At 44.5% G+C, this 23,758-nt stretch overlaps 1 protein-coding gene across 2 annotated transcripts in view; it reads left to right on the top strand.

Annotated features, from left to right (window-relative positions):
- Positions 1–612: 612 nt before the first annotated feature.
- The window catches only part of FHDC1 (FH2 domain containing 1), a 51,427-nt gene continuing 28,281 nt past the window's right edge, over positions 613–23,758 (top strand). Inside the window, exons 1-2 of one of the 2 annotated variants that reach the window (XM_081208327.1) lie at positions 613–1,312; positions 16,013–16,640. In XM_081208327.1, coding sequence (XP_081064453.1) covers positions 16,167–16,640 — 474 coding nt within the window. In that variant the 5' untranslated portion in view covers positions 613–1,312; positions 16,013–16,166. The remainder of the gene's footprint in view (positions 1,313–16,012; positions 16,641–23,758) is intronic. The other variant, XM_081208328.1, reaches the window with a different exon arrangement.

The following is a 23,758-nucleotide window of genomic DNA, read 5'->3' as shown; positions in this document are numbered from 1 at the left end:
CCTCTGGCCTCGCCCTCCACTAGGATGCAGTCCATGAAACGTTGCAGAAGATGGAATGCAGTGCCCAGCTGAAAAAAGATCTCAGTGACTTTTCGCATGTAAGTGGACTCCTCTCCAGTCAATCTGTACTGAATCCCATTTTCAGTTTGCATTACTGAAATCCAGCAAAAAAGGACTGCAGTGAAGGGAATAAATGCAGAACAGGAGATACCGTAGCTTTACCTTACACATTCTAATTGCTCTTCAAAACTGTACAGAAACTCTCAAAAGTGTGGCTCAAGACATTTTACTCTCCAATGTAGACTACATTCTTAGCTACGGAAGCCAATTAGTCTGAAAGTTGAATCCTACTTCAATGGGATAGCATTCTCTACCATGTCACACCTGACGCAACACACTAATGGCGGCCATCTAAGGTGTTTGCAAAAGGCGGCTTTAGGGTAGTGCGACCGGTTCGGCTGCACTGGGTGCCACTCTGCAGAAGGTGCCACAACAATACTATAGAATGGAGTGCAAGAGGCAGGGGGCTCTGAATTGTAGCGTTGCACAGGACACCATTGGTGGTTGCTTCACTCTGCCATGCAGCAGCAAAAAGGCTTGCTTGTGTGCAGACAATGGGCGTGGCTTCTTTCGTTCTGTTCTCTTTACCAATCACTGCCCTATAGAGACTGTTGTGACCCCAGCTTTGCTCCAGAACTTTCCCCCTGTACTTTCCCGCCTCAATGGCCCTTGTACACGTGGTCTGGTCTACTCAGAAGCAAGCCCCATGGAGCTCAATGGGACCCCCACTCCCAAATCAGGATCTGCAAGGGTCCATTGAGTGGGGACCTATTCCTCCCCAGTGTAGGATCTGTGAGCCCCATTGAGTTCAATGGGAGGTCCTCTCCGTATAAAACGCCCAGCTCGCATCTGGGGCACCGCCGGCTTGCCGCTCAACTTTGGCCATTCATTCCCACGAGAGCCTGGTCGAACCGAGCGGCTGGGAGGAGGAATCAGAGAACCTATATAGGCAGAGTGTCCCCAGCACCAGCAGGAGCAGCGACTGCGTCTTTCGACTCGACTTGGAGAACAGGCTAGTGGCGTTACCTGAAACAGCCCCGCCTAACGCCGCGCCTGCGCGGTGCCGCCTCTCTCCTCCGCCCGGGTCCGGGCCGCAGTGAGAGCGAAGGGAGGAGGCAGAGCAGGCGAGGCGGCGGCGGCGGCGCAGCAGCTCTCTCTTCGCAAGAGTTGGACAGGCAGCGAGAGCGAGTCCGGCGTCCGCCAAGGAGCCCCGGGTGGCCGAGGGCAGCGCGCACACAGCTGGGGGCTCCGGGTAAGTCGAGGCAGCAGCAGCAACGGGTCGAGGGGGGGGCGGCAGTGGCTCTTTCCAGGGACAGGCTCTCGAGCCCCGTGCGGCTAAGTGGGGGCTTCCCACGCCCGCCCCGCATCCCTTCGCTTCATAGGGGTGCCTCGGTGCGCATCTTCTATGGGACCACGGAGCTGCTTTCCTCGATCTGGTAGCTCTCCCGCCCGCGCGACATCCTGAGCACTGCAATCTAGTAATCCGATCTGTAGGTGTCCGGGGGGGGGGGGATTAAAATCCGGGCACGGGCCCTTGGACGAGGGAGGACCCGGCTTTTTACTGTGGTCCTTTAGAATAACAGAAGCCGTGAAACCTCCCCTCCCCACGGCCCATTTAAGACCGATTCATCGCTGAGCCCCGGCAGAGGCTCCTGTAATTATGATTCGACGGCGGCAGGCGGGCTCTCCGGGGATCCTCGGCGCCCCCCGGGTGAATCTCCTTCCCGGATTTCTCCTCGCTCGCTCGGGGTCTGCTGGGTCCTTCTCGAGGGCAGCAGCAACGTTTGCTGGCCTTACGAGGCGGCGATCTGCGGCTTTCCTCCCGCCGGGTAGCGCGACTCGGCTGGCGAGCGTGAAAGGGGAGGGGAGGCTGAGCAGCCCTCGCAAGGGCAGACGGAGCGCAGCAGCAGCAGCAGCAGCATCGGCTCTCCGGGCGCTGCAAGATCATTTTCTTTCTGCTGAAGTTGGAAGTCTGTAGCTGCTTCTCCCCCGCTCCAATTAGTGTGAGGTGGGAGCGAAATAGGGAGGGAAGGAAGAAACCTCTCTCTCTCCACACTTTTAAAATTGGTGACCCTTTGATTCCGGCCGCCTCTTATCTCCTCAGGGCTGACCTAAGGCTGCCAAACGCGATGCTCTTACTGCCCTTTTCTTGGGAACCATCAAGTTGGGCGCGGGGTGAGGCCGGGAGAGCGAGCGAGCGAGACGGCGCACGTGAGAGGACTTGGCCGGCTGGCGGCGAGAGTTGGCGGTGGGCAGCCGCCGCTGGGTGCCCTTTCCCGGGGAGTCGCCCTCCGCTCTGTCTCCCCCCCCCCCCCGCCCGGCCAGCCTCGCGCGCTTCCCTCGGGCTGTGAGGGGAGGAAAACGGCGGAGATCTGATTACAAAGCGCCGAGGCCACCTTGGAGCAGCAGCAGCCGCCGCCTCCCGCCAGGCGCTGCTGCCGCAAAGTGCCTGAGGAGCTGGTGTGGGGAGGGGGGGGCGACGAGGAGGAGGACGCCCCCCCCCCCGGGGAGCGCGCCGGGAAAACAATAGGGCTGCGGAGAGGGCGGGCGAGGGGAGGCGAGCTTTCTTTCACACCCCGTCGAGGAAGGGGTATGAGGAGAGGAGGAAGCCGCGGGGAAAGGAGCTAGTGGGGGAACTCCCGAGCCGGCGTGAGGCGGAGGTCTTGGGACGGGGCAGCGGGGGGATTCGGGGCGTCCGCCGCCTGGGCTGCTCTGGCGGCGGCCGAGGTCTCTTCGCCGCCGCGGCTCCCGAGGGGCCCCCAATCTGGTCTCTGCTGCCGCCTCGCCCCGTCTGAAGAGAACAGGAGCTCCCCGCCAACTTGGTCTCTCGTGGCGGTGGGCTTGTTATTTTTAATTGGCCTGTTCTGTCTTTCTTTCTACCCCCCCCTCCAGGATCCGCCCCGAAACAAAACAAGCAATTAAATAATAATAATAATGATGATGATGATGATGTTGGGGAGGGTGATGATGAGGGAAGGGGCGTTTTACACTTTTGTTGCCGTTCATCTGAAAGGGGGGGGGGAGCAGAGAGAAGAGTCTGTCTCGGTTTTTTGTTGTTTAAATCACACCACACTCCCTATGAAACACTGGCTAACAATGGAGTTTCCAATTTCAAGTGTTGCATCCAGGCAACGATTGTTAACCAAACCAGGACCGGGGCAAACGTAGGTGAACCTTTTTCTTAATGATCAACTAGTAGTCGCATTTTCATGCCCAGCCCCTCTTGGGTGGTCTTGGGTGGACAAGACAATGCTATGCTTCCGAGTTCATGCCCCCTCCACTTTTGCTTTTATTAGCACGGAGGAGGTGCCTTTTAGCTTGTGAAGTGCAGGTTGCAAGTAGGCAAAAGAGAAATTAAAATTGTTTTTCAGATATTTAAGGGTGGGGTGTATTTTTTTTCTGTTGCAAAAACATGCTTTTTTACAACCTCCAGTAGCCTTAAATTGCATGTTGTGCTGCTAGCCAGAGGGACATTTGGGTTAATTGCTTGAGCTGGGACTATAACATTTCTTTTGGTCTGATTTATACAAAGTGTGTTGCTTTTAAGAGAACTCTCTTTTATTCCAGAAGGTATCTTAAGGTTGATTCAAGGTGCTGAAGCCCCATCCTTTTAGTGGCTCACTAGTGGTAGCCCCAAAGAACACCAGTGTGTCATTATATCTCAGTATCCTCTTTAAAGAGAATTGTACATAGGCTTCTGGGGAGGATATTCTCTCCAACTTTGCAAATTCAATTTTGCAAAGCAACATTTGAAAAGAGGGTGCTCTGAGGTTACAGGTGCCTGCCAGTAGATGCCAGCAACAAAATCGCCAATAACATTCACACATCACTTTGCTTTCAGTAGTTGTGCTACCAGAAGTAATGTTCACCTGGTTAGTGCAATATTGTGGTTTTCAGTAACAACAAACTGAAAACTGCCAGCAATGGATTTGCCTCTGAGCAATGGGGTATTATGTGAATTGCTGGCAAGGAACAATTAGCAATAGCACTGCATGGAAAGATTCCTTTCCATGGAAATAACATGGACTTTGTTCCCAGTTTAAATGTATAGGATTGGGCTATATCTTTTATTATGCTAAGCAAAACAGGCTTGTGTTTGTTTCTTTTTGGGAATGAGTAGGATTTCAAGTGCCATTCATTGAGCTCCTGCTAATGCATAACAGTAGTTGCTGCAGTATCTGTGGTTAGTTGCTCTCTTTACCAATTTTGTATGAATGATGATATGTTACATTGGAGAACTGAGTCGATTGAAAGGCTGTTCTATATGTGGAACTTCAGGCATCACAGTTCTGATATGTAAGCAGGTATTTTGAAGTCTATTCTGCACTCATTGCTTGTGGCAGGATCTCTGCCTCCTATGCTCACTTTATATTGAATACAGCTGAATATTGCTGTAGACCTTTTATTTTATTTTACAGATATTTTAATGGTAGCCCATTTGTTTGGAAGAATAGAAACAAATGGTGAAAAGGCAAATGTAGCTTATTTCTGGAGCAATCCCAATTTGCCTATGCACCCCTTGTGCTAATTACTATCAGACAGATCCAGACAAATGAACTATTTGTAATTCGTTGCCTAAACCTGGTGATGGTCTACTTGCTTTAGATGTAGACTGGAATGCTGTTCTCTCCCATTAGTCTTGTCTCTATGAAATAATAAAGTATAAATTGGTCTTACATATTCTAAGCAGCACCATTCCATTGCACAGTTGTCTTCTTCCTTTAGCACTTTTGGTATAATGTACTCAAAGGGATCTTTGCTGTGCACACAACATACATTTAAAGCAAATATTTTCCTTCAAAGAATGCAGGAAACCGTCGTGTGTGTCCCAAAGCCACAGTTTCCAGGTTCCTCTGGGGACAGTCATGTGCTTTAAATGTATGGATAGCTCAGTTGGTTAGAGTATGGTGCTGATAATGCCAAGGTTGCAGGTTCGATCCCCGGCTGCATATTCCTGCTTTTCGGGGGGTTGGATTAGATGATCCTCAGGGTCCCTTCCAACTCTACAATTCTATGACTCTGTGATTCCACTCAGCCTTGCGTGCGTGTCACTTTTGCAGCAAGGTGTTCAAGTTCCCCTGGTGTGGTACCATCAGTACAGAGGTCCTTGGCCCCACTAAGGAGGAGGAGGATGAGCAGAGAGGCTCTCCAAACATAGCAGAGCTAGCACACCACGGTTTTGAAGCGTGTGAAGTGATACACGTTACCAACCGAAAGGTGCCCCCTTCCTCTCCAGAGTTTAGAATTACCTAACTGTGCCATTGTGCATCAGCTTTTACATTGCAAAGCAGCTCTGAATATCTTTTTTTGTGCAGAACACAGGTGTGTATATGCTACGTATGATGGCGCTGTGAGAGTGAGCCTTGGGTATGCACATCCCCTTCCTGGCCGCCCAGCACTCACTCACACCCTTTAATGTAAAGCAGGGCCCTATGTGAGGCTCACTACCGCACCCCACCTGTGTAACCTGAACACCTGGGTTGTATGGGAACCAACCCTAAGACCTCTTGGAATTGAAACGCCAGTTCCTTTCAGACTGGTTGTTCAGGCTGTTATCCCACATGCAGCAAAGTGTGTGGCAATAGCCTCCAGTTTTACTCTCGTACTTGCTTACAGGGTAGGAGACACCTGCTGAAGCAAATTGAGCAATAGTTTTCCAGGCTGCTGTGTAGTTTGATAAGTCTCGTTTTCCTGAATCACTGGGGACTGTATGGTGAATTTGCCTTAAGGTAGACCTTGGGTAAAACAAGAGCATCAAAATAAAACCATATAATTCCTTCTCCAATTGTTGGGTTTCTGTGCTGTGCCACAATGAAGTACACCCTTGCCTAAAGCAGATACAACTGACACAACAGTGTGCGTGCATGTTTGTGTATACACACACACACACACACGCAATAAACAAAAATTGGGTGTTTTATCTAAAGCGAACCTTCAGCAAGACTAAGAAACGTGCCTGTAACAAACCTGAATTGAACTGAAATATGATACTTCAAATATAGTTCTGGAAGCAAAATTATTGGGTTGTACTGTTTTAATATTAAATTTTGTTCTCTGAAACATTTTACCAGGAGAAGCCTACTCAAATCTAAAATTGGCTACAGAATCTGGAATTGAAATACCAAAGTCAGATTTTCATCTGTGTCTGCTTAAATTCATTTTTATTATAAACTCTAGGTTTCCTTGAACATTCTGGCATTAGGTGGATTTGACAACTGGACAGCTCAGTTGGTTAGAGCATGGTGCTGATGACACCAAGGTCGCAGGTTCGATCCCCATATGGGGCAACTGCATATTCCTGCATTGCAGAGGGTTGGACTAGATGACCCTCAAGGTCCCTTCAATTTCTACAATCCTATTATTCCTATCCTATTCCAAAAAAAGCTGGAGTGGGTCAGAGATGTAAATGTGTCAAAGCAGCTTACAGTAAAAATAAAACCTATATTGGTGTCAATCTTAAAATAGAATAGGTTATGTCTTCTAGTCTTCTCCTCTGAGGGTGGTCACACAATACCTGAGGAAAAAGAAAGAAACATGTGAAATAGTGTTAGGCGTGTGATCATAGCAAATCCATATGTATGGGAGCTACTACCATTTGCTGTGCTTCTTGTCTGAATGGTGTGTCTTTGGTGAGGGAGATGGTGAAGCCTATCTGTGGATATCTTGCATGTGTGATTTCACTACTACCTTAACATTTCGAAAAACCTGGCAATTCTCTAGTTTTGCCAAGTAAAATGGCTGGAATACTGTAGAAAGAACTTACTGCAAATTGTGCATGGTGCCCAAATAACCACTGAAAGCTCATGTTATGTAGATATCTTCTTTCGCACCTTGCTGTTTCATTCTTTTTCTTTATTTCCCCCCTGCCCTTGAATTAAACTCAGAGACACTCTTCGTTCTTCCTTACAAGGAGGTGTATCTATTTCCTCCATCAGCTCCCAGAACAATGGTATGTTACTATTGGGAGTACCTGGTTGCTAACCACTTTTTTGGGCTCCTCTTCCGTTCCTTGCCAGGACTCACGGATGGTAACAGGATTTATCTGGCCAATAGGAGTAATTTTAGGATTACTGCCGCCCCCCCCCATGCAGCCTGTCAGCTGTAACCCAGCCTGCATCAGGGAACCCAGACACATCTTTGACGCAATCTAAGCGCGGGCGGCGCTGTGGGTTAAACCACAGAACCTAGGACTTGCTGATCAGAAGGTTGGCGGTTCGAATCCCTGTGGTAGGGTGAGCTCCCGTTGCTCGGTCCCCGCTCCTGCCAACCTAGCAGTTCGAAAGCACGTCAAAAAGTGCAAGTAGATAAAAAGGTACCGCTCCGGTGGGAAGGTCAACAGTGTTTCTGTGCGCTGCTCTGGTTCTCCAGAAGTGGCTTAGTCAAGCTGGCCACATGACCCGGAAGCTGTACAACGGCTCCCTCGGCCAATAAAGCGAGATGAGCACCGCAACCCCAGAGTCAGTCACGACTGGACCTAATGGTCAGGGGTCCCTTTACCGTTACCTAAGCTCCCCAAGGCCTGGCCAGCTCTATAGGGCCCAAGCACCTTGCTGTTTCTCAGCTCTTGTGGGGGCAGAGGAGCTTCAGAGAGAATTCTTTCACTTCTATCATAAAATTATGTACATAGAAGGCAGTTTTCAATTCAGTTTGTAAAACTTGCATGAAAGTGATGTGTAGAATAGAATTATTAAACAAAGCAGTGTCTTCTCTTGCCACTTCCCAACGTCTTTGCCACTCTAGGATGCTGCTCAGGAGGCATGTTTTGTGTCTTCTCCTCTTGACTATAAAGGAATCTCCTTCCTCAACCTCTTGCATCTATTCATTCTGCACATCAGTGCAGTATTAGGAATGTATTAATCACTTCCTTTTAGATCATCCATCACCTGCTTCCTTTACTGATGGACAGAGCAGAGAATAATTTGTAGCATTCATTCTTATCTTGCACATGAGATGTAATTTGGGATTACTGGGCTTCTGTGAATGTTATGTATGTGGGTGATACATTTAGAGTGGTTACTTATTAATGCACATATTGAAAGCTAGACGTCTAGTGTGAAAGGTAACTTCAATTCAGTCCTCCCTGTTGCAACAAAATGTCCTAAGTTAGATGTCTTTCTCTTAACCACTCTACAGATTTTCTCAATTAAGTAGCATGTTGTCAAGCACCCCTGCTCTGTTTTTGAATGCATCAGTTGTAGATCAAAGAAGCCAGTCTTGGAACAATGGCAGTAATCTCATTTAAAAAGCAACGTGATTCTTCAAAACGTATTTTAGAGCTGATGGTTAAGTACCAGTACCCTTCAGCAATTGGGCACAAACACATGCAAATTTGCAGTGACCGGGAATTGCATTAAAAAAACCAACACTGTGTGACTTGCAAAGAAAAAATGAGTTGCAGCCATGGAGAATAGCCAGAATAAGGGAAAATATCCATTTCTGTGGGTGTCTTGAATAGCTTCTGAAGCCACTTGCCATGCCGGCAAATCCTTGATATATTTCATTATAATTATTGCATAATCTAAAGAATCAAACTCATTTTTTTAATATCTCAGCAATCCAAAATAAACCTCTGTTTTTATAGATGATCTTTGTCCAGGATGTATTTACCTTTAATCCAACATCTTTATTCTGTCTCCCCCACTCCCAGGAAGTTTTAGTAATCTTTCAGTATTCCTGTAACAAAGAACTACATTGTTGTGCTAATGCAGAATAGTAATTGTGCTCTTTCTGCTGTAAGCTTTTTCTTTTCCAGGACTTGCTTGTGATCTTATTATCCTATGTCTGTTATGCACAGTTGAGTAAAACCCCTGCTAATATGCCTTTTTTTTGCCCAGCATGGTTTTAATTTCACCATATGCCTCAAAACCACTTCTTGGACCTTGTAGTCCATAATTCATCATGTATTGAAGCTGATTTTTTAGATCTAACAAGTTGCAGGATAAGGATCCTACTTCAGGTCTGTTAACTGGTTCCTGGTTACCATCAGTTTAGTAACTTGGCTCTGTGTACCTTTAGACACTGAAAAAGCCCACTGTTGTGCATCTTTGCACAACAACACTGTTGTGTGGTGTTGTTGTTGTTGTTTTGTTAAAAAAATTATAAAAATATTTATATACCTCTATTCATAAACATCAGACTAGGTTAGAACAATAGTGCAAAAAACCTATACAATAAAAACCATATTAAAAAAGTTAAAATCAGGAATCTGCTAACTACTGTGGAAAGATATCTTAAGTTTTCAGTATTTTATCCTAGTAGCTCATACTTGTGGAAGGAAGCACCATGTCCCAGTATAGTAAAATGTTTTTCCCCAAAGTATCAAGGGGAAGAAACTGCTTTGATAAACTTACATTTCCCCCTCTAATAAAACATTGTATGTGTGTAGTGTAGTGTAGTGTAGTGTAGTGTAGTGTAATGTAGTAAACTCTGCCACTGAGATGCAACCTAGCATATAGCAGACTTGATTTACAGATTGTGTTTTCATCTTTAAGTTAACGTAAATTGCTTTGCCCTTGCTTTAATGATAAAATTAAATGATAAAATTGGACACTAATAAAGAGAAGTATCACCATTCAATAGAATCATAGAAATGTAGAGTTGGAATGGACCACGAGGGTCATCTAGTCCAACCCCTTGCAATGCAGAAATATTTTTTGCCCAACATGGGGCTTGAATCCACAACTCTCAGATTAAGTGTCTGATGCTCTACTGGCTGAGCTATTCCAATAGCTTTCTTCAAAGGAAAGGAGAAAGCATACAAGAAAAACTCTGTAGTGGTATTGTCAATCACTTAGAGACAGTCATAGCAAACATTTGCTATATGCTATATGCAGTGGGAAATGATCTAAAGTATGGCTTGCATGTTTCTAAACATCTAGTAGACATGCACCTGGATGTCCTGATAGCCACAACTGCATAGTTATGTGTCACACCATAATACTTACTATGGCACCAAAAATCTGCTGCATCAAGCATGAATGGGCCCTTATTCAGTTCACTTAGTCTCACAACAGCCATATAGATAATTACTACTCCCATTTTATGAAACTCAAAAACTGAGGCTAGGAGTGAGGTTCTTAGGTGACTTGTCCTAAGGTTATTCAACAAGTCTCAAGCTCATCTAAGGTTTAAACCTGTTCTGTGTAGTTCCAAGTCCAGTACTATTGACCACAGTGTTAGTTTTCCTTGCCTGGGTTTTTTTTGTGTTTTTTTAAGTTGTACCTTTCACACATCTTTAAAACGTGGTTCATTGGATGTATCTGAAACCTATCTGGCCATTATACGGTGACACAAGAAAGGGCATTTTCTGTAGCAGTGGAATTCCTTCTCAGTGACAACTTCCCAGTATCATCCCAGGATCCACTGAAGACACAACTGGTCACTTGGGTTTGCGGGTAATGATAGCGATATTGAGCCTCAAAGTTAGTCTTTTTTTATTGCTGTGTTATGGAAATTGTTTTGGCTGATGGATATAGTTTAATACTCTTAATTGTTTTTAGAACCGGTTGTTTTATGTGTGTTTTGTCTATAAACCACCCTGGGATCCCATGGGAGGAAAGGCAGTTTAGAAATTAAGAATATGTGCCCTTTTTCTGCCATAACTGTGTCTGATATCCCATCTGCATGTTACGAAAATGAAAATATTTAGCAACTTTTGTATGTTTCTCTACACACGTTTAGGGAATGCAAATAGGGTAATTGGTTGCTAAAATTTCTGTTCTTAGCAACTGCCTGGTTTTGCTTCCTTTCTACCAATTCTGCTACATTTGTTTTCTTGTGGTTTTCCATTCACCTTTTTCTGTTCACTGTTTTCAAATGTTGTAGTGTTCCTGTAATGCAGTTGTGCTGTTTACCACATCCCTGGTTAAGCCCTCTTCCTTATCTGATTCTTTTGCTTCATCATTTGAATTAGATACGGTTTCACCGAAGCATTGGTAAAGACTGAGAATAAAGTAGTTGTTGTTTTAAAAAAAGAGAATGAATTTACACTTTAGGGTGATTCAGATTTCAAAACCATGAAAGACTAAATTTAAAAATATGTATTTGCTTCCAATGCCGTCTTTACTTGCTGGATGACGGCAGTACAATTATATGGTTGTTGTCCCGGCTTTTAAAGTTCCCATTAAAGTCGTATGAGGCAATCTGGACATACAGGTTTGCCTATGTAAATTCTTAGCTTTGCACATATGTTGAGTTTAAGGTACACATCTTCCTCTCCACATTGGATCATTTATTTTACTGACTTTGCAGTAGCAGTCTAAGCATTGAAGTGTGTCCATGGAATTATTATTTTTTTAAACCCAGTGCTGCTGAATTTCATTACGTAGTTTTGCCAACAGGTGGTTGGACTGTTGGGCTGCTCTCTTGTGGATCCTTGATTCATCCAATATCCAGAATTTGGTCTTCAACAATTATATTAATCTTACAAAATGGTTAATACTCTTAGTGTGTGGGTTTTAAGATTAAGACCATGGCTTCTGCAATAAACTGCCTATTACATTTAGAATGAAAAATACACTAGGCATTTCTAACTAGTTTATTATTTTAAATGCTCTTGTGCCCACCAGTAAAGGGTTAGGTTGTCTAGCATGACAGAAGCGGTCTTCTCAGTGGAGGCACCACAGTTACAGAACTCTCTTCTGAATAATTGAAGTATACTGGACCCCACTATAGTGCAGGCTCTCTTTTCAATGCTCCCCTTCCCCAAGGGTACAAATTGGGTGGCTAACCTGTGGCCCTCCAGACGTTGTGCTACTCCGACTTCCACCAGCACTCAGCTAGCATGCCCAATGGTAGGGAATGATGGGAGTTGTAGTCCAGCAACATCTGTAGCACCACAAATTAACCACCTCAGTGTACATGGTTTATGTGATTCAGGGAAGCTTTCGCATAGATAGCAATGTGTACCATTCTGATGTGTCTTAAACAGTACATCTTGTGTACATTACCTTGCGAGAGCATGGCTCTGAAAAGTGCCATATAAATACTTTGAATGAATTAAAAATTAGTCCATTGTACAGAGTCTCTGTATTACATTTGGACAGTTTATTAGCATTTCCTTTTATTGCCATGGGGATAGAGGGGTAAGATCATTTTCTTTGTATACTTTGTTACATTTCAACTAAATAGCTAGTTTTAATCTTTATAATGGTAACTGGCTACACAATTAGGTGTTTTTTAATCTGTTTTGTAATAGAGAGCCATTTTCTAAGGCAGGAAAAATGGCATTTGGTTAAATAGACGTTTCAGGTCCTGCTATGTATGTGGGCAGTGGTTCGGAAAGTCAGTGTGTGACTATGGCTGTGTACAGACTTCTCCTTTAAAATCTGAATTTTAAAAATGAGGATTTTAGTTGGTAAACACCTGACTCCAGAAAGTTGACAGTTCACAAGATCTCATATTAATTTCTCAGAGTTTAAAAACTGTGGCTTCCTATATGTACATATCTTTCATAGGAAGCCTTGACTTCTACACTCAGTTCAGGATAATTCTAAACTTGCTCTTCCATACAAATGTTACTCTGAACAAGGTGAAATGACTAAATTGCTAAACAATTCCAATTGCAATTAAATAAATGTTTGGCACATTGTTCTATTATTATTAGTCATCAAGTTCCCATGGCAAGCTTTTGTGGAGAGTCTTGCATGCTTAAGGATAACAATGTTAGATATGCAATATGTAAAGCGTGCCATCCTACTGTAGCTTGGCATCCATACTCGTGATATTAATGATATGAAAGAAATGTAAATGATAAGCAGTGATGATGAAGTGATGAGTCCAAGGTCTACAATTAACTTTTTGTTTTTAATGCAGTTATAACAAGGTTTTAAGTGTTGGTATGATGAGTTTGAGAAGACTATCTCAATATTTTTTTCATTAAGCTAGTGTAGATCTAGTTATCATAAAAGTTGCTATTAAGCGTTCGGATTACCTTTGTGTTGCATTTAAAACAAGGAAGCTGCATTTCAAGTGGAAATACGAAATAAAAGTGTTAGACAGTATCAAATTTTCACTCATTAGGTAAATGAGTGTCTTAATTTTTGAAGTACAGGCTATAGCAATACAGTAAAAAGAAGAAGAAGAGGAGGAAGAAGAAATTACCGTAAATTTCGCTCTATAACACGCAGATTTTTTGTCCTAAAAAGTTAGGTGAAATGTCTGTGCGTGTTATTGAGCGAATGTGTGGTCCCTGGAGCTCACTCGCCGGAGCGCAGGGGCAAAATAGGGAAAAATAAGATCGGGCGGGCGGGCGGAGGGAAGAGGGAAGGCAGAAGCTTTCCTGCATTCTGCCTCAGGGTCTTACTGCCCACCCGCTTCTGTTGCTGCGTTTGCTCAAACTCAACAAAGAGCAGGGAATCCCCTGCCCTCCTGGCAAGCAGAGGGTTAAGGAAAGGATCCCGTCCTTCCTTCTAATTCTACCCTAGTCACACACACTGAGTGCAGGCTCCAGCCCACCACTTCCTCCTCTCCGTGCTCTAGGGACTCTCAGGCAGCTGAAAAGCATGCAGGTGGGGGGGGGGGAGAGAGAGAGAGAGAGAGAGAGAGAGAGAGGGCTGGCTTGGGTGGTGGTGGTGGGGGAACGACTTCTGCTTTACAATGGTAGGTTTCTCATTTCTTTTCCAAAAGCAGAGAGCCCTGCCCCCAGGCCCCCTCCAAATTACAGCTTCTCCAAGCAATGTACTGCTGGAGGGAGACAGTATGCTTGTTTGGAAGAGAAACCCTACTTCCCTGCTCGTAAGTAACAGCAGGCTGGATTGCAGAGTGAGACATGGAAATCTCTGGATTTATATGCTGTATATCAAATATCTTAATCTATACTTTCTACACGTGGCTGGTAAATCAGAATCTCCTGAGCCAGGAGGATTACAGCATCTCTCCTCTCCCCTTCATTAAAAGCCTCATACTCTTCTTTGAAGAAGTATAACGTGAGAATGTTTTATATATATATATATATATTAAAGTTCTTTTCCTCATTGTCTGCTATACACTGATAATTGCTGCCACAATAACAATTGATTGAAAATGGAATTTAGTCTCCCCCCCCCCCCATAGAGAGCTGTTCTTCAAACGTTTAGCCTTAATACAGTGGCTGATGTAATACCCTTCTGCTTCACTAGGCATTTTATATAGGGACATTAAAATTGATTTTCTACATCTTGGCAGATGAAAAAAAGTGTGTTACATGCCCTATTGCCCAAAAGTGTGCAAGCACAGAGCAAAGGTTGCAGTGACAGAGGTGGCCAAAAAAGAAATACTGTAAATAAAAAAGAAATCATACTTCGTATATCCTGTCTGGCTTGGGGGGGGGGGACTTTTGCTTTCCTTCCCTCCCCATTTAAAACGTGGTGACAAAGCACGGATCCACATGGATCCTCAGGATTTTTGCATTGGGTCACCCCAAATTCACCATCAGATAACATAGCATGTCCATGGCTACAGCCTGCACCAAAAAAATCACGCACCCACTGTGGCCTAGGGTCGCAGTGATGCAAAAACGTGGTTACAAAGCATGGATCCACATGGATCCTCAGGATTTTTGCATTGGGCTACTCCAAACTCACTGTCAGATCACATGTCTGTGGCCACAGCATGAACCACAAATATCATACATCCACTGTTTCATTTAGAATATTTTTTTCTTGTTTTCCTCCTCTAAAAACTACGTGCGTGTTATGATCGGGTGCGTGTTATAGAGCAAAAAATACGGTATTTCTACCCTGCCCATATGGCTGGGTTTCCCCAGCCACTCTGGGTGGCTTTCAACAGAACATTAAAAACAGAATAAAACTTAAAATATTAAAAACTTCCCTAAACAGGATTGCCTTGGATGTCTTCTAAAAGTCGGGTAGTTGTTTATTCCCTTGACATCTGATGGGAGGCCATGCCACAGGGCAAGCGCCACTACCGAGAAGGCCCTCTGCCTGGTTCCCTGCAACTTTGCTTCTTGCAGTGAGGGAACTGCCAGAAAGCCCTCGAAGCTGGACCTCAGTGTCTGGGCTGGGGCAATGGGGGTGGAGACGCTCCTTCAGGTATACCGGGCCGAGGCCAAGGCTAAAATAAATTTTATATTTACTCAATTAATGGAATGAATAATACTTGTCCTTTTGCGAAGCTGTATATGTAATTAACATCCCATATTAGCTCAGTGGTAGAGCATCTGCCTTGAATGCAAGAGGTCCCTGGTGCAATCTCTGACATCTCCAGGTAGGGCTGGAAGAGCATCCCTGCCTGAAACTCTGGAGAGCAGTTGCCAGTCAGTGTAGACCAGGCACCCCCACACTCAGCCCTCCAGATATTTTGGGACTACAATTCCCATCATCCCTGACCACTGGTCCTGTTAGCTAGGGATGGTGGGAGTTGTAGTCCCAAAACATCTGGAGGGCCAAGTTTGGGGGTGCCTGCTGTAGACAGTACTGAACTAGATGGACCAATGGTCTGATTCAGTGTAAGGTAGTTTCCTATGTTTCTGAAAAATAAGTAACAATGTCCTAACACTGGTTGCATAATAAACTTCTTTGAGTATCCCTGTGGATTGTCATGGCTGTCTCCTTCATTAAGGTGCCGCCTTCATTTGTAGGGTCTTGATTTCATTGCTCAATTTTACTGCCAAAGAGGCAAGGTCCTTTGGTGTTTCAACAGCACATTGACCCATTAGGAATGGAACTACTTCAGTAAAATCATGGGCATCTCTCATGTGCATGACCTCCTCCTTTGGATCATAGTATGTTCAAGCCTTGGGCATGAAGGTTTAAAGCAATGGTCCTTGCCTCTGTTGTTTACAAACACGGCACTGAGGTGTCTCCTAGAGCCCAAGAGCCATAGGGTGGGGCTACTAATTGGTGTGTCTGGATTGGTCATCCTATTTGCACACAGCCTACAAATTGATGCTTCAACCATGCTACTCAGCATATCCAGTCTAATTTTGTTTCTCTCTGCTATTATTTTGTTGCAGGTTTCTGAGAAATGACTGATTTCCTGCATTCCCCGTCACTGATGGTAAATTAACAGTTCTGGTGTGCAGATAATAAGTTGCTGCTGTGTGTTTGGTGCTCCATGCACATCTGAGGAAGTAAGTCTCTCTCTCTCATAGAGAGAGAGGCTGTAAAATGCACGTTATGAATTGTGTCTCTTTGGTCAATGACAAAGAAAATGGAGCTATTTCAGTTGAAGCTGGATTAATGATTGGAGATACGACAGAACCAGAAGAACAACTGCCTCCAGCACCACCACCGCCGCCACCTCTACCATGTCCACCTGCAGAAGCTGGATTTTCTTCACTAGAAGTGGTGCCACCTCCTCCACCCCCTCCACCTCTAGCACTGAGCAGAGCTCCACTGCCACAGCTGGTAAATGGGCATGGCCACCAGAGCAAGAAAAAGAGACTACGTAGCTTCTTCTGGAAAACTATACCTGAAGAACAAGTCCGTGGCAAAAACAATATCTGGACTATTGGTGCTAAACAGAATTATCAGATTGACACAAAGACAATGGAGGAGTTCTTTGGCCAGCAAGAAGAGACGCCACCCCGAGGTTCCAAAACCAAAACTTTAAGGAGGTCCTTTAAAGATACTAAACAAGAGGTAAGTGTGAGCGTACTTCCTCTTCGTTAAAGAAAACCTTATGTGTTGGAACTTCTTGCCTTCGTTTCCCTTGCCCACTGTTCTTGTGCTGTAGCCTTATTCCTATCAGGAAAAATGTTTGTTTATTAAATCTGCACACTACTCTTTATCTGTAGCTAGAGCCTAAATTTGCGTGTCGCTTAAAATTGATGGTTGAAGGTGTCTGTAGATCAAGATGCAATGAGATGGGGTTAATGTATTTGTAATTTGACATTGCCTGAAGTATTTAAGGATCGTTGGGACTTTGTATATTAGTGTGTGGTTCAGATACATCTGCTCTCATGAAAAGGGCAAGCCCCTATCTCTCATGAAAAACTTGGACAGTGTCTCAGAACTTGTGCTGTCCAGAATTCCCACTAGTTTTTTATTTGTTAGAGCTTGAGTGGACTCTATGCTTTACTAACCAACCCAGTATTTGTTACCAGAACACACTCTCTTTACCGGGTAGAGGCTTGCCTGAAATGCAGCTCCTGCTCCTCAAAGTCCCAACAGTTCAGAGCTGGAGTGCGCTGAGGTTCTTTGTTCCTTGGCGCCTCCACCATTCGAGCTCCAAGCTTCCAGCATCGGAAGGGAGAGGTGAACTGTTTTGCTGTGCCTCTGTGCAAACAGGTGCTCAGAGCTGGAAGGGAGAGGCAGAAGCTGGTTCTGCCTCTATGCCTGACTCGTGTTTAGGAGCCCTCATGCCTCCACCTCTTCATCCCAGCTGCCAGAGCTGAAGGTGGGAGGTAGAGGCTTGTAATGGATCTATGATAGCACCCAGTAAATCAAGAGTGGCCCTACCATTGGGCATAGTGAAGTGACACCTCAGGCGGCACATGTTGGAATGGTGGTATTGCAAGAAGCTCCCCTGGCTGTTTCTCCAGTCTCCCCCCTAGCCATTCCTGTCTGTTGGTGGGTGGAGACTCTTTTTTTGCAACTTGGTCTGTCCTGCCCCCTCTCCTGCCAAAAAAACCCCACACTATCCTGCTGTCTCACGTGCAGTGGAGGATATAATCTTGTCACTAGTGATGAAGTAAGATTCCAGCACCAGTCTATAATTAGTTTCTCTGCTGGGAAGGGGTGCTTTACCCATCTTGATTCATTTAATTTTTTAAATTTGAGGCAGTGTAAAATAGATAAACTAAAGCAGGTTTGTTATATTGCATTATTTTGCGTGTAGCATTTGCATTGTTTGACACAGAATACGTGAGAGTGGTGGTATTTTTCTTAATGCATGGCTCTGTAGTCTTCAGCTCACTTATTTTCTTCTGACTTTGAGGCAGTGGAGGTGACCCTAGTACCTGGAGCAACGAACCTTCCTGAGTCAGTATGGGCACACATGTTTCTGGTGTGCTTAAGGTCTTTGTCTTGGCTACTTGTTAGATCTGTTTGCACATAATTCATTTCTTCATTCAGGAAAATTGAGGCTGCTTAGTGAATGCACACTAAGGAAGTCAGATTATCCTCCACCAGGGCCAGGGCCTTCTCAGTGATGGCCCCGACCTGGTGGAATGCTCTGTCCCATGAAACAAGGGCCCTGCAGGATTTAACTTCCTTCTGCAGGGCCTGTAAAACAAAGCTATTCCACCTGGCTTTCAATCTGAACTTAGCCTGATCTTTCATTCCCCTTCCTTCCCTCCCCCTCCCCTTTTTATGAAGATTACCCGCTCTGGGATCTCACAGCTAATTCTCCCCTGGTCTCCTCGCTGGCCCAAATAGGACTAATTTAGCCAGCTAGCCCTGGTGATCATCTAATGTTTATTGGATGGTTTTTCCCCCTAAATTGATGTTTGAATTCTGAATTTATTGTTATTCACATTTTATATTGTATTTTATGCTGTTTTTTGTTGCATCAATTAAGTGTTTTGAATTTGTTGTTAGCCGCCCTGAGCCCAGTTTTCTGAACCGGGAAGGGCGGGCTATAAATTATTATTATTATTATTATTATTATTATTATTATTATTATTAGATCTGTACTAATGAGCTGATGAATATTAAAGGGATAAGGAGGTTGGGCCACTAGCTATGTACAGTGGAAAGAAGTAAAAGCAGTCTAAAACCTGGAGGTTGGGCACTGCATGCATGGAGGGCTTCCATCAGCAAAGAAATATTTGTGTCAGAAGTGGCTTTCTTTTCAGGAAATGCTGTATACAAAATGGTGCATGGAGCCATTACCCTCATAAAGTTAGTTGTTTGGATTGTAGCCAGAAGAGTTGGTAGGCAGCACATTTGCTGCCATGCATCCTAAACTGTGTTCGGGTGTTAGGGTTGCAATCCTAAGCACACACATTAGTGAGTCAGCTCCTTTGAGCTCCGTGGACTAGCAATCCTAAGCATGTTTACTGAAAAGCATCACATGATAGGAACATGTTAGCTGTTCTTGAAAAATTACAAACCGATTTAACTTTTATCTCATGGCAAATGCCTCTAAAATAACTTATGGGAGATTATTACAAATGTATAAGGAAGACTAAATCCATAAAACAACACTGCATTTTTGTGGAAATATCCTTGTCTAAATATTTTATCAAATTATGTGTTCTCGAAAAAAATAATTTGATACCTTGTGTATATCATAAGCAGTTACACTGCTTATTTATCATTCATAAGTGTATGTTCTATAAACTGATCGTTCTCTTTTTATAATATGCTAATATGTTTGGGCTGTGCCTTTTGAAGCTTTTGCCTCTTAGCATTACTGTTGTGTTGAAAATGCAATCTAGACAGACTTTTGGAAAGCTGCTAATGTTAGGTTTTGCTAGGTTGGGTGTCTGTGTGGGGACGTCATCATGTGGTTTGGGAAAAATGTCTAAGATAGTGTGCAAGCACAATTAGAAGAAAATAATGATGCAGTCTCTGGTAGAAATTCGCAGAAAAGACAAGTTCATGCATATAGAACTCAACAAGAACCACCTGATAATTCTAGGAGCACATTTAGAAAAATCTGCTTGGAAGCATCTTTCTGTCTGACTACAGATTGTTACAAGTTGGTAAAGGAGTTTGTATACTATGACTAAACACATACACATATTTGGTAAGATTGAAAGGGAGGGTAGCAAAGTGGGTGTATATACTTAAGTGTGTTAATCATAGCTGTGTGTACATTTGAAAAGTTACTTCAAGTTCTTGTCCACCTCCTGCAGAGAGGTTGCTATCTGTAGTTTTTTTTTTGTTGATTTTAATAGCTGACCTCAAACCACTTTATTCCAGAGTGGTTCTATAAATGTTTAATGGTGTTGTCACACAGAAAATAGTTTGAGGTCTCAAAACAAGTTATTTCATTGCCATGGAAAAGCAATATATACATAAAAGGTAAACGTAAATGACCCCTGGATGGTTAAGTCCAGTCAAGGCAACCCTGGGGTTGCGGCGCTCATCTCGCTTTCAGGCCGAGGGAGCCAGCGTTTGTCCACAGACAGCTTTCCGGGTCATGTGGCCAGCATGACTAAACCACTTCTGGTGCAACGGAACACCATGACGGAAGCCAGAGCGCACAGAAATGCCATTTTACCTTCCCGCCACAGCAGTACCTATTTATATGCTTGCAATAGTGTGCTTTTGAACTGCTAGCTTGACAGAAGCTGGGACAGAGCAACAGGAGCTCATCTAGTTGTGTAGATGTGAACTGCTGACCTTCCAGTTGGCAAGCCCAAGAGGCTCAGTGGTTTAGACCAGAAAACATACTGCATGTAAGCAAAATGTGATGATCTGAAGGAATTTAAATATTTTGCGTGAAACTGTTGGGTTAGATTAAACCCCTGCCTAGTAAAAATCTGCAGTGAAGATCAGGTTGTTCTATGGCAAAGGATGCAAAGTTGACCCATGGCACAGTTTAGCTTGCCCATCACTGTGTATCTGTAATATTTAACCAAACTATGGATTTGTATGAGTGCAGACAGAGGCTGGGGTAAAGACAGGTGTACCATTAATACTAGGGCTCCGGACTAATCCCGAATCGGGCCAAACTGGATTGATCCAGGATTTGCCACGGAGCAGGCTGAGGCAGTCTCTTGAATGCCCTGGGTTAAGGCCACCTGGAGTGATCTGGGGCTGCCATAGCAGGAGGGGCAGTTGGGCAATTGGGCATGCTTCTACCCCCCAACTACATGTTCAAATAAAGTTTAAAACCCTGATTAAACATGTGGTTTGGAGGGGGATCACATATTTAATTAGGATGCATCATAGGCATACCAACTTCCAGACACTGGTATGCAATTATGATGGTAAACTAAAAGTCATTCCATGCTGTCTTCAGCATGTGGCGCAGGCATGTGTATGCCTGGTTCAGTGTGACTGGAAAGCAGCAGAAATTGATCGGAAGCTTTTGATTCCCACTATTACGATCCTGAGAACAGGCCCCTAGAGAGCAGTTGAACAGCTGAACCACAAATGACTGAATGCTTTACAGCAGGCACAGACAAACTATGCCTGCTTTCCAGTGTTGCCGTGATGAAAAAACATGGATCTGAGGCATATCTCCATATAATCCCTCATAATTTTTACAAGAGATTCCACCTATTAAACAGTAGGCCACTCAGTATATGAGTTCTGTGATTTGGTGATGGGTTTTCTTGTCAGCCTATGTGAAAATCATGAAGATCCATGTGGATCTGTGCCTTGGATCAATGTCTTTGTGGCAAGCACTGGATCTGAATATATAGTTTTTTCTCTGCAATCCACCAGCATAAACTTAATTTTGCTGGTGTTTTGGGGAAATCACACAAATTCAAGACAATCCAATTTAATTCCGCTGCATCTGATTTTTATCCATATCTCGTGGAAATTGAAGAATGTGTGCACACACAACCACATATTGTGTATTTCTGTTTTGGACAAGTGACAAGGGAGGGAGAGGGGGAAGAATGAACCAGAGGGACTGAGGTGCTATGACACCTTTTCATAATTCCAGGTGTGATCATGGGGTCCAAAAGAATGGTGACCCCGGCGGGAGAGGAATATACAGTGGTACCCCGCAAGACGAATGCCTCGCAAGACGGAAAACCCGCAAGACGAAAGGGTTTTCTGTTTTGGAGGCACTTCGCAAGACGAATTTCCCTATGGGCTTGCTTCGCAAGACGAAAGCCCATAGGGAAATCTCCGGGGACCTCTTTTAAATGCTGGTGGTGGGGAGCAAAGCCTTTCCCCCCCCCTCCGGCCTTCAGAAGAGGTCCAGGAAGGCCGGCGGGGGCCGAAAGGCTTTGCTCCCCACCGCCAGCATTTTAAAAGCAGTCCGGGATAGCAGGGAAGAGCTTCCCGCTATCGTGGACGGCTTTTGAAGGCAGGCGGGGGGAGCAAAGACTTTTGCCCCCCGCCCGCCTTCAGAAGAGGTCCTGGACCTCTTCTGAAGGCGGGCGGGGGGCGAAAGTCTTTGCTCCCCCCTGCCTGCCTTCCCGGACGGCTTTTGAAGGCAGGCGGGGGGGGGGGCAAAGACTTTCGCCCCCCGCCCGCCTTCAGAAGAGTTCCAGGACCTCTTCTGAAGGCGGACGGGAAGCAAAAGTCTTTGTCCCCCCTGCCTGCCTTCCCAGGGGCTTTTACATCGCCCCGGACAGCGGAGAAGTCCTCCGCTGTCCCGGGCGATTTTAAAATGCCGCCCGCCAGCATTTTAAGATCGCCCCGGACAGCGGAGAAGTCCTCCGCTGCCCCGGGGTTTTTTAAAATGCTGGGGGTGGGAAGAAAAGCCCTTGTCCCCCCCCCAGCCTTCAGAAGAGGTCGGGGGACAGACTGTCCCCGGACCTGGTCTGAAGGCGGTTTCCATAGGAACGCATTAATTGATTTTCAATGCATTCCTATCTTGCATCGCAAGACGAAAAACTCGCAAGAAGAAAAAACTTGCGGAACGAATTAATTTTGTCTTGCGAGGCACCACTGTACAAGTCTTTGTTGATGCCCCAATATTATTTCTTTATCTGTCTTGTGATTTTTATCTGCAGCTCTAGAGCAAGGGTTATCAACCTGGTTCCTACCACCCACTAGTGGGCGTTTCAGGATTCTAGGTGGGTGGTAGGGGGTTCTACGGCACAAGCCGAATCCTTCTTTCATTGAGCGCTGGTGGGCGGTAAGGGAATTTTACCATCAAGAAAGATGCATTAGTGGGCGGTAGGTATAAAAAGGTTGACTACCCCTGCACTGTCCTAATGAATGGAGTGTAGTGTAGTGCTGAATGTGGATATTACTTTACATTGCTAGTGAGGAAGAAGGATATTGGTCAAAAGGGTTGGGGAAGGGGAGATGATTGGAAGAGAAGACATCTTGGAATTTCATTTCAAAATGCAGTGGTACCTTGAGTTACAAACGCCTCAGGTTACAAATACTTCAGGTTACAAACTCCACTAACCTTGAAGAGTTACCTCGAGTTGAGAACTTTGCCCCAGGATGAGAACAGAAATCATGTGCCGGCAAGGCAGCGGCAGCAAGAGGCCCCATTATCGAAAGCTCGCCTCTAGTTAAGAACAGTTTCAGGTTAAGAACGGACCTCCAGAACGAATTAAGTTCGTAACTAGAGGTACCACTGTGTTTCTCTTGTGCAGATGACAAACTTAAGAGATTTTAAAAGATTAATGTGTGTTGGGGTAAATTATAATTCCAGATTTTTCCTATCTAGAAGAATACATAACTTTTATGCCGAATTGAAAAATCTATGTAGACTAAAGATGTTTGGGCTTGAAATAGCAGAATCTGGTTTTCTGTCTATAGATCCTTCCTTCAAAAGTCACTTTTTTCTACATTCAAATAACTCAGTTATTAGACTCCCCTGTCTCTTGTACATTCATAAAATATGGGATAAAAGTGGGATTCACTTAATGACTCTTGAAGAATATCAGGAGATATGACGCTTAATAAATCTATGAGCAGCTGGTTATCCAAAAAGAATGGAAATGGAACACCTCAGATAAAAGATGGTGGTGAAAGAGCCTTTGAGCTCCATTTCAAGACTGAGAAACATGATGAAAATTGTAGCTTGAGCTTTCAGTCCAATGCACGTGTCTTGCAAGTTTGGCTTCAAAGGCAGGGAAAGAACTAGTGTATTCACTTTCAGGTTGAATCAAGTTACAATCTGTTTAACATCTTTAATAGAAATGAGCTATCAACATTGCACTGAG

The sequence above is a fragment of the Podarcis bocagei genome, assembly GCF_964188305.1.
Source record: "Podarcis bocagei genome assembly, chromosome: 9".
In the NCBI taxonomy this organism is placed as follows: domain Eukaryota; kingdom Metazoa; phylum Chordata; class Lepidosauria; order Squamata; family Lacertidae; genus Podarcis; species Podarcis bocagei.
The sequence above is the reverse complement of the archived record's forward strand: the minus strand, read 5'-3'. Positions and strand labels throughout refer to the sequence as shown.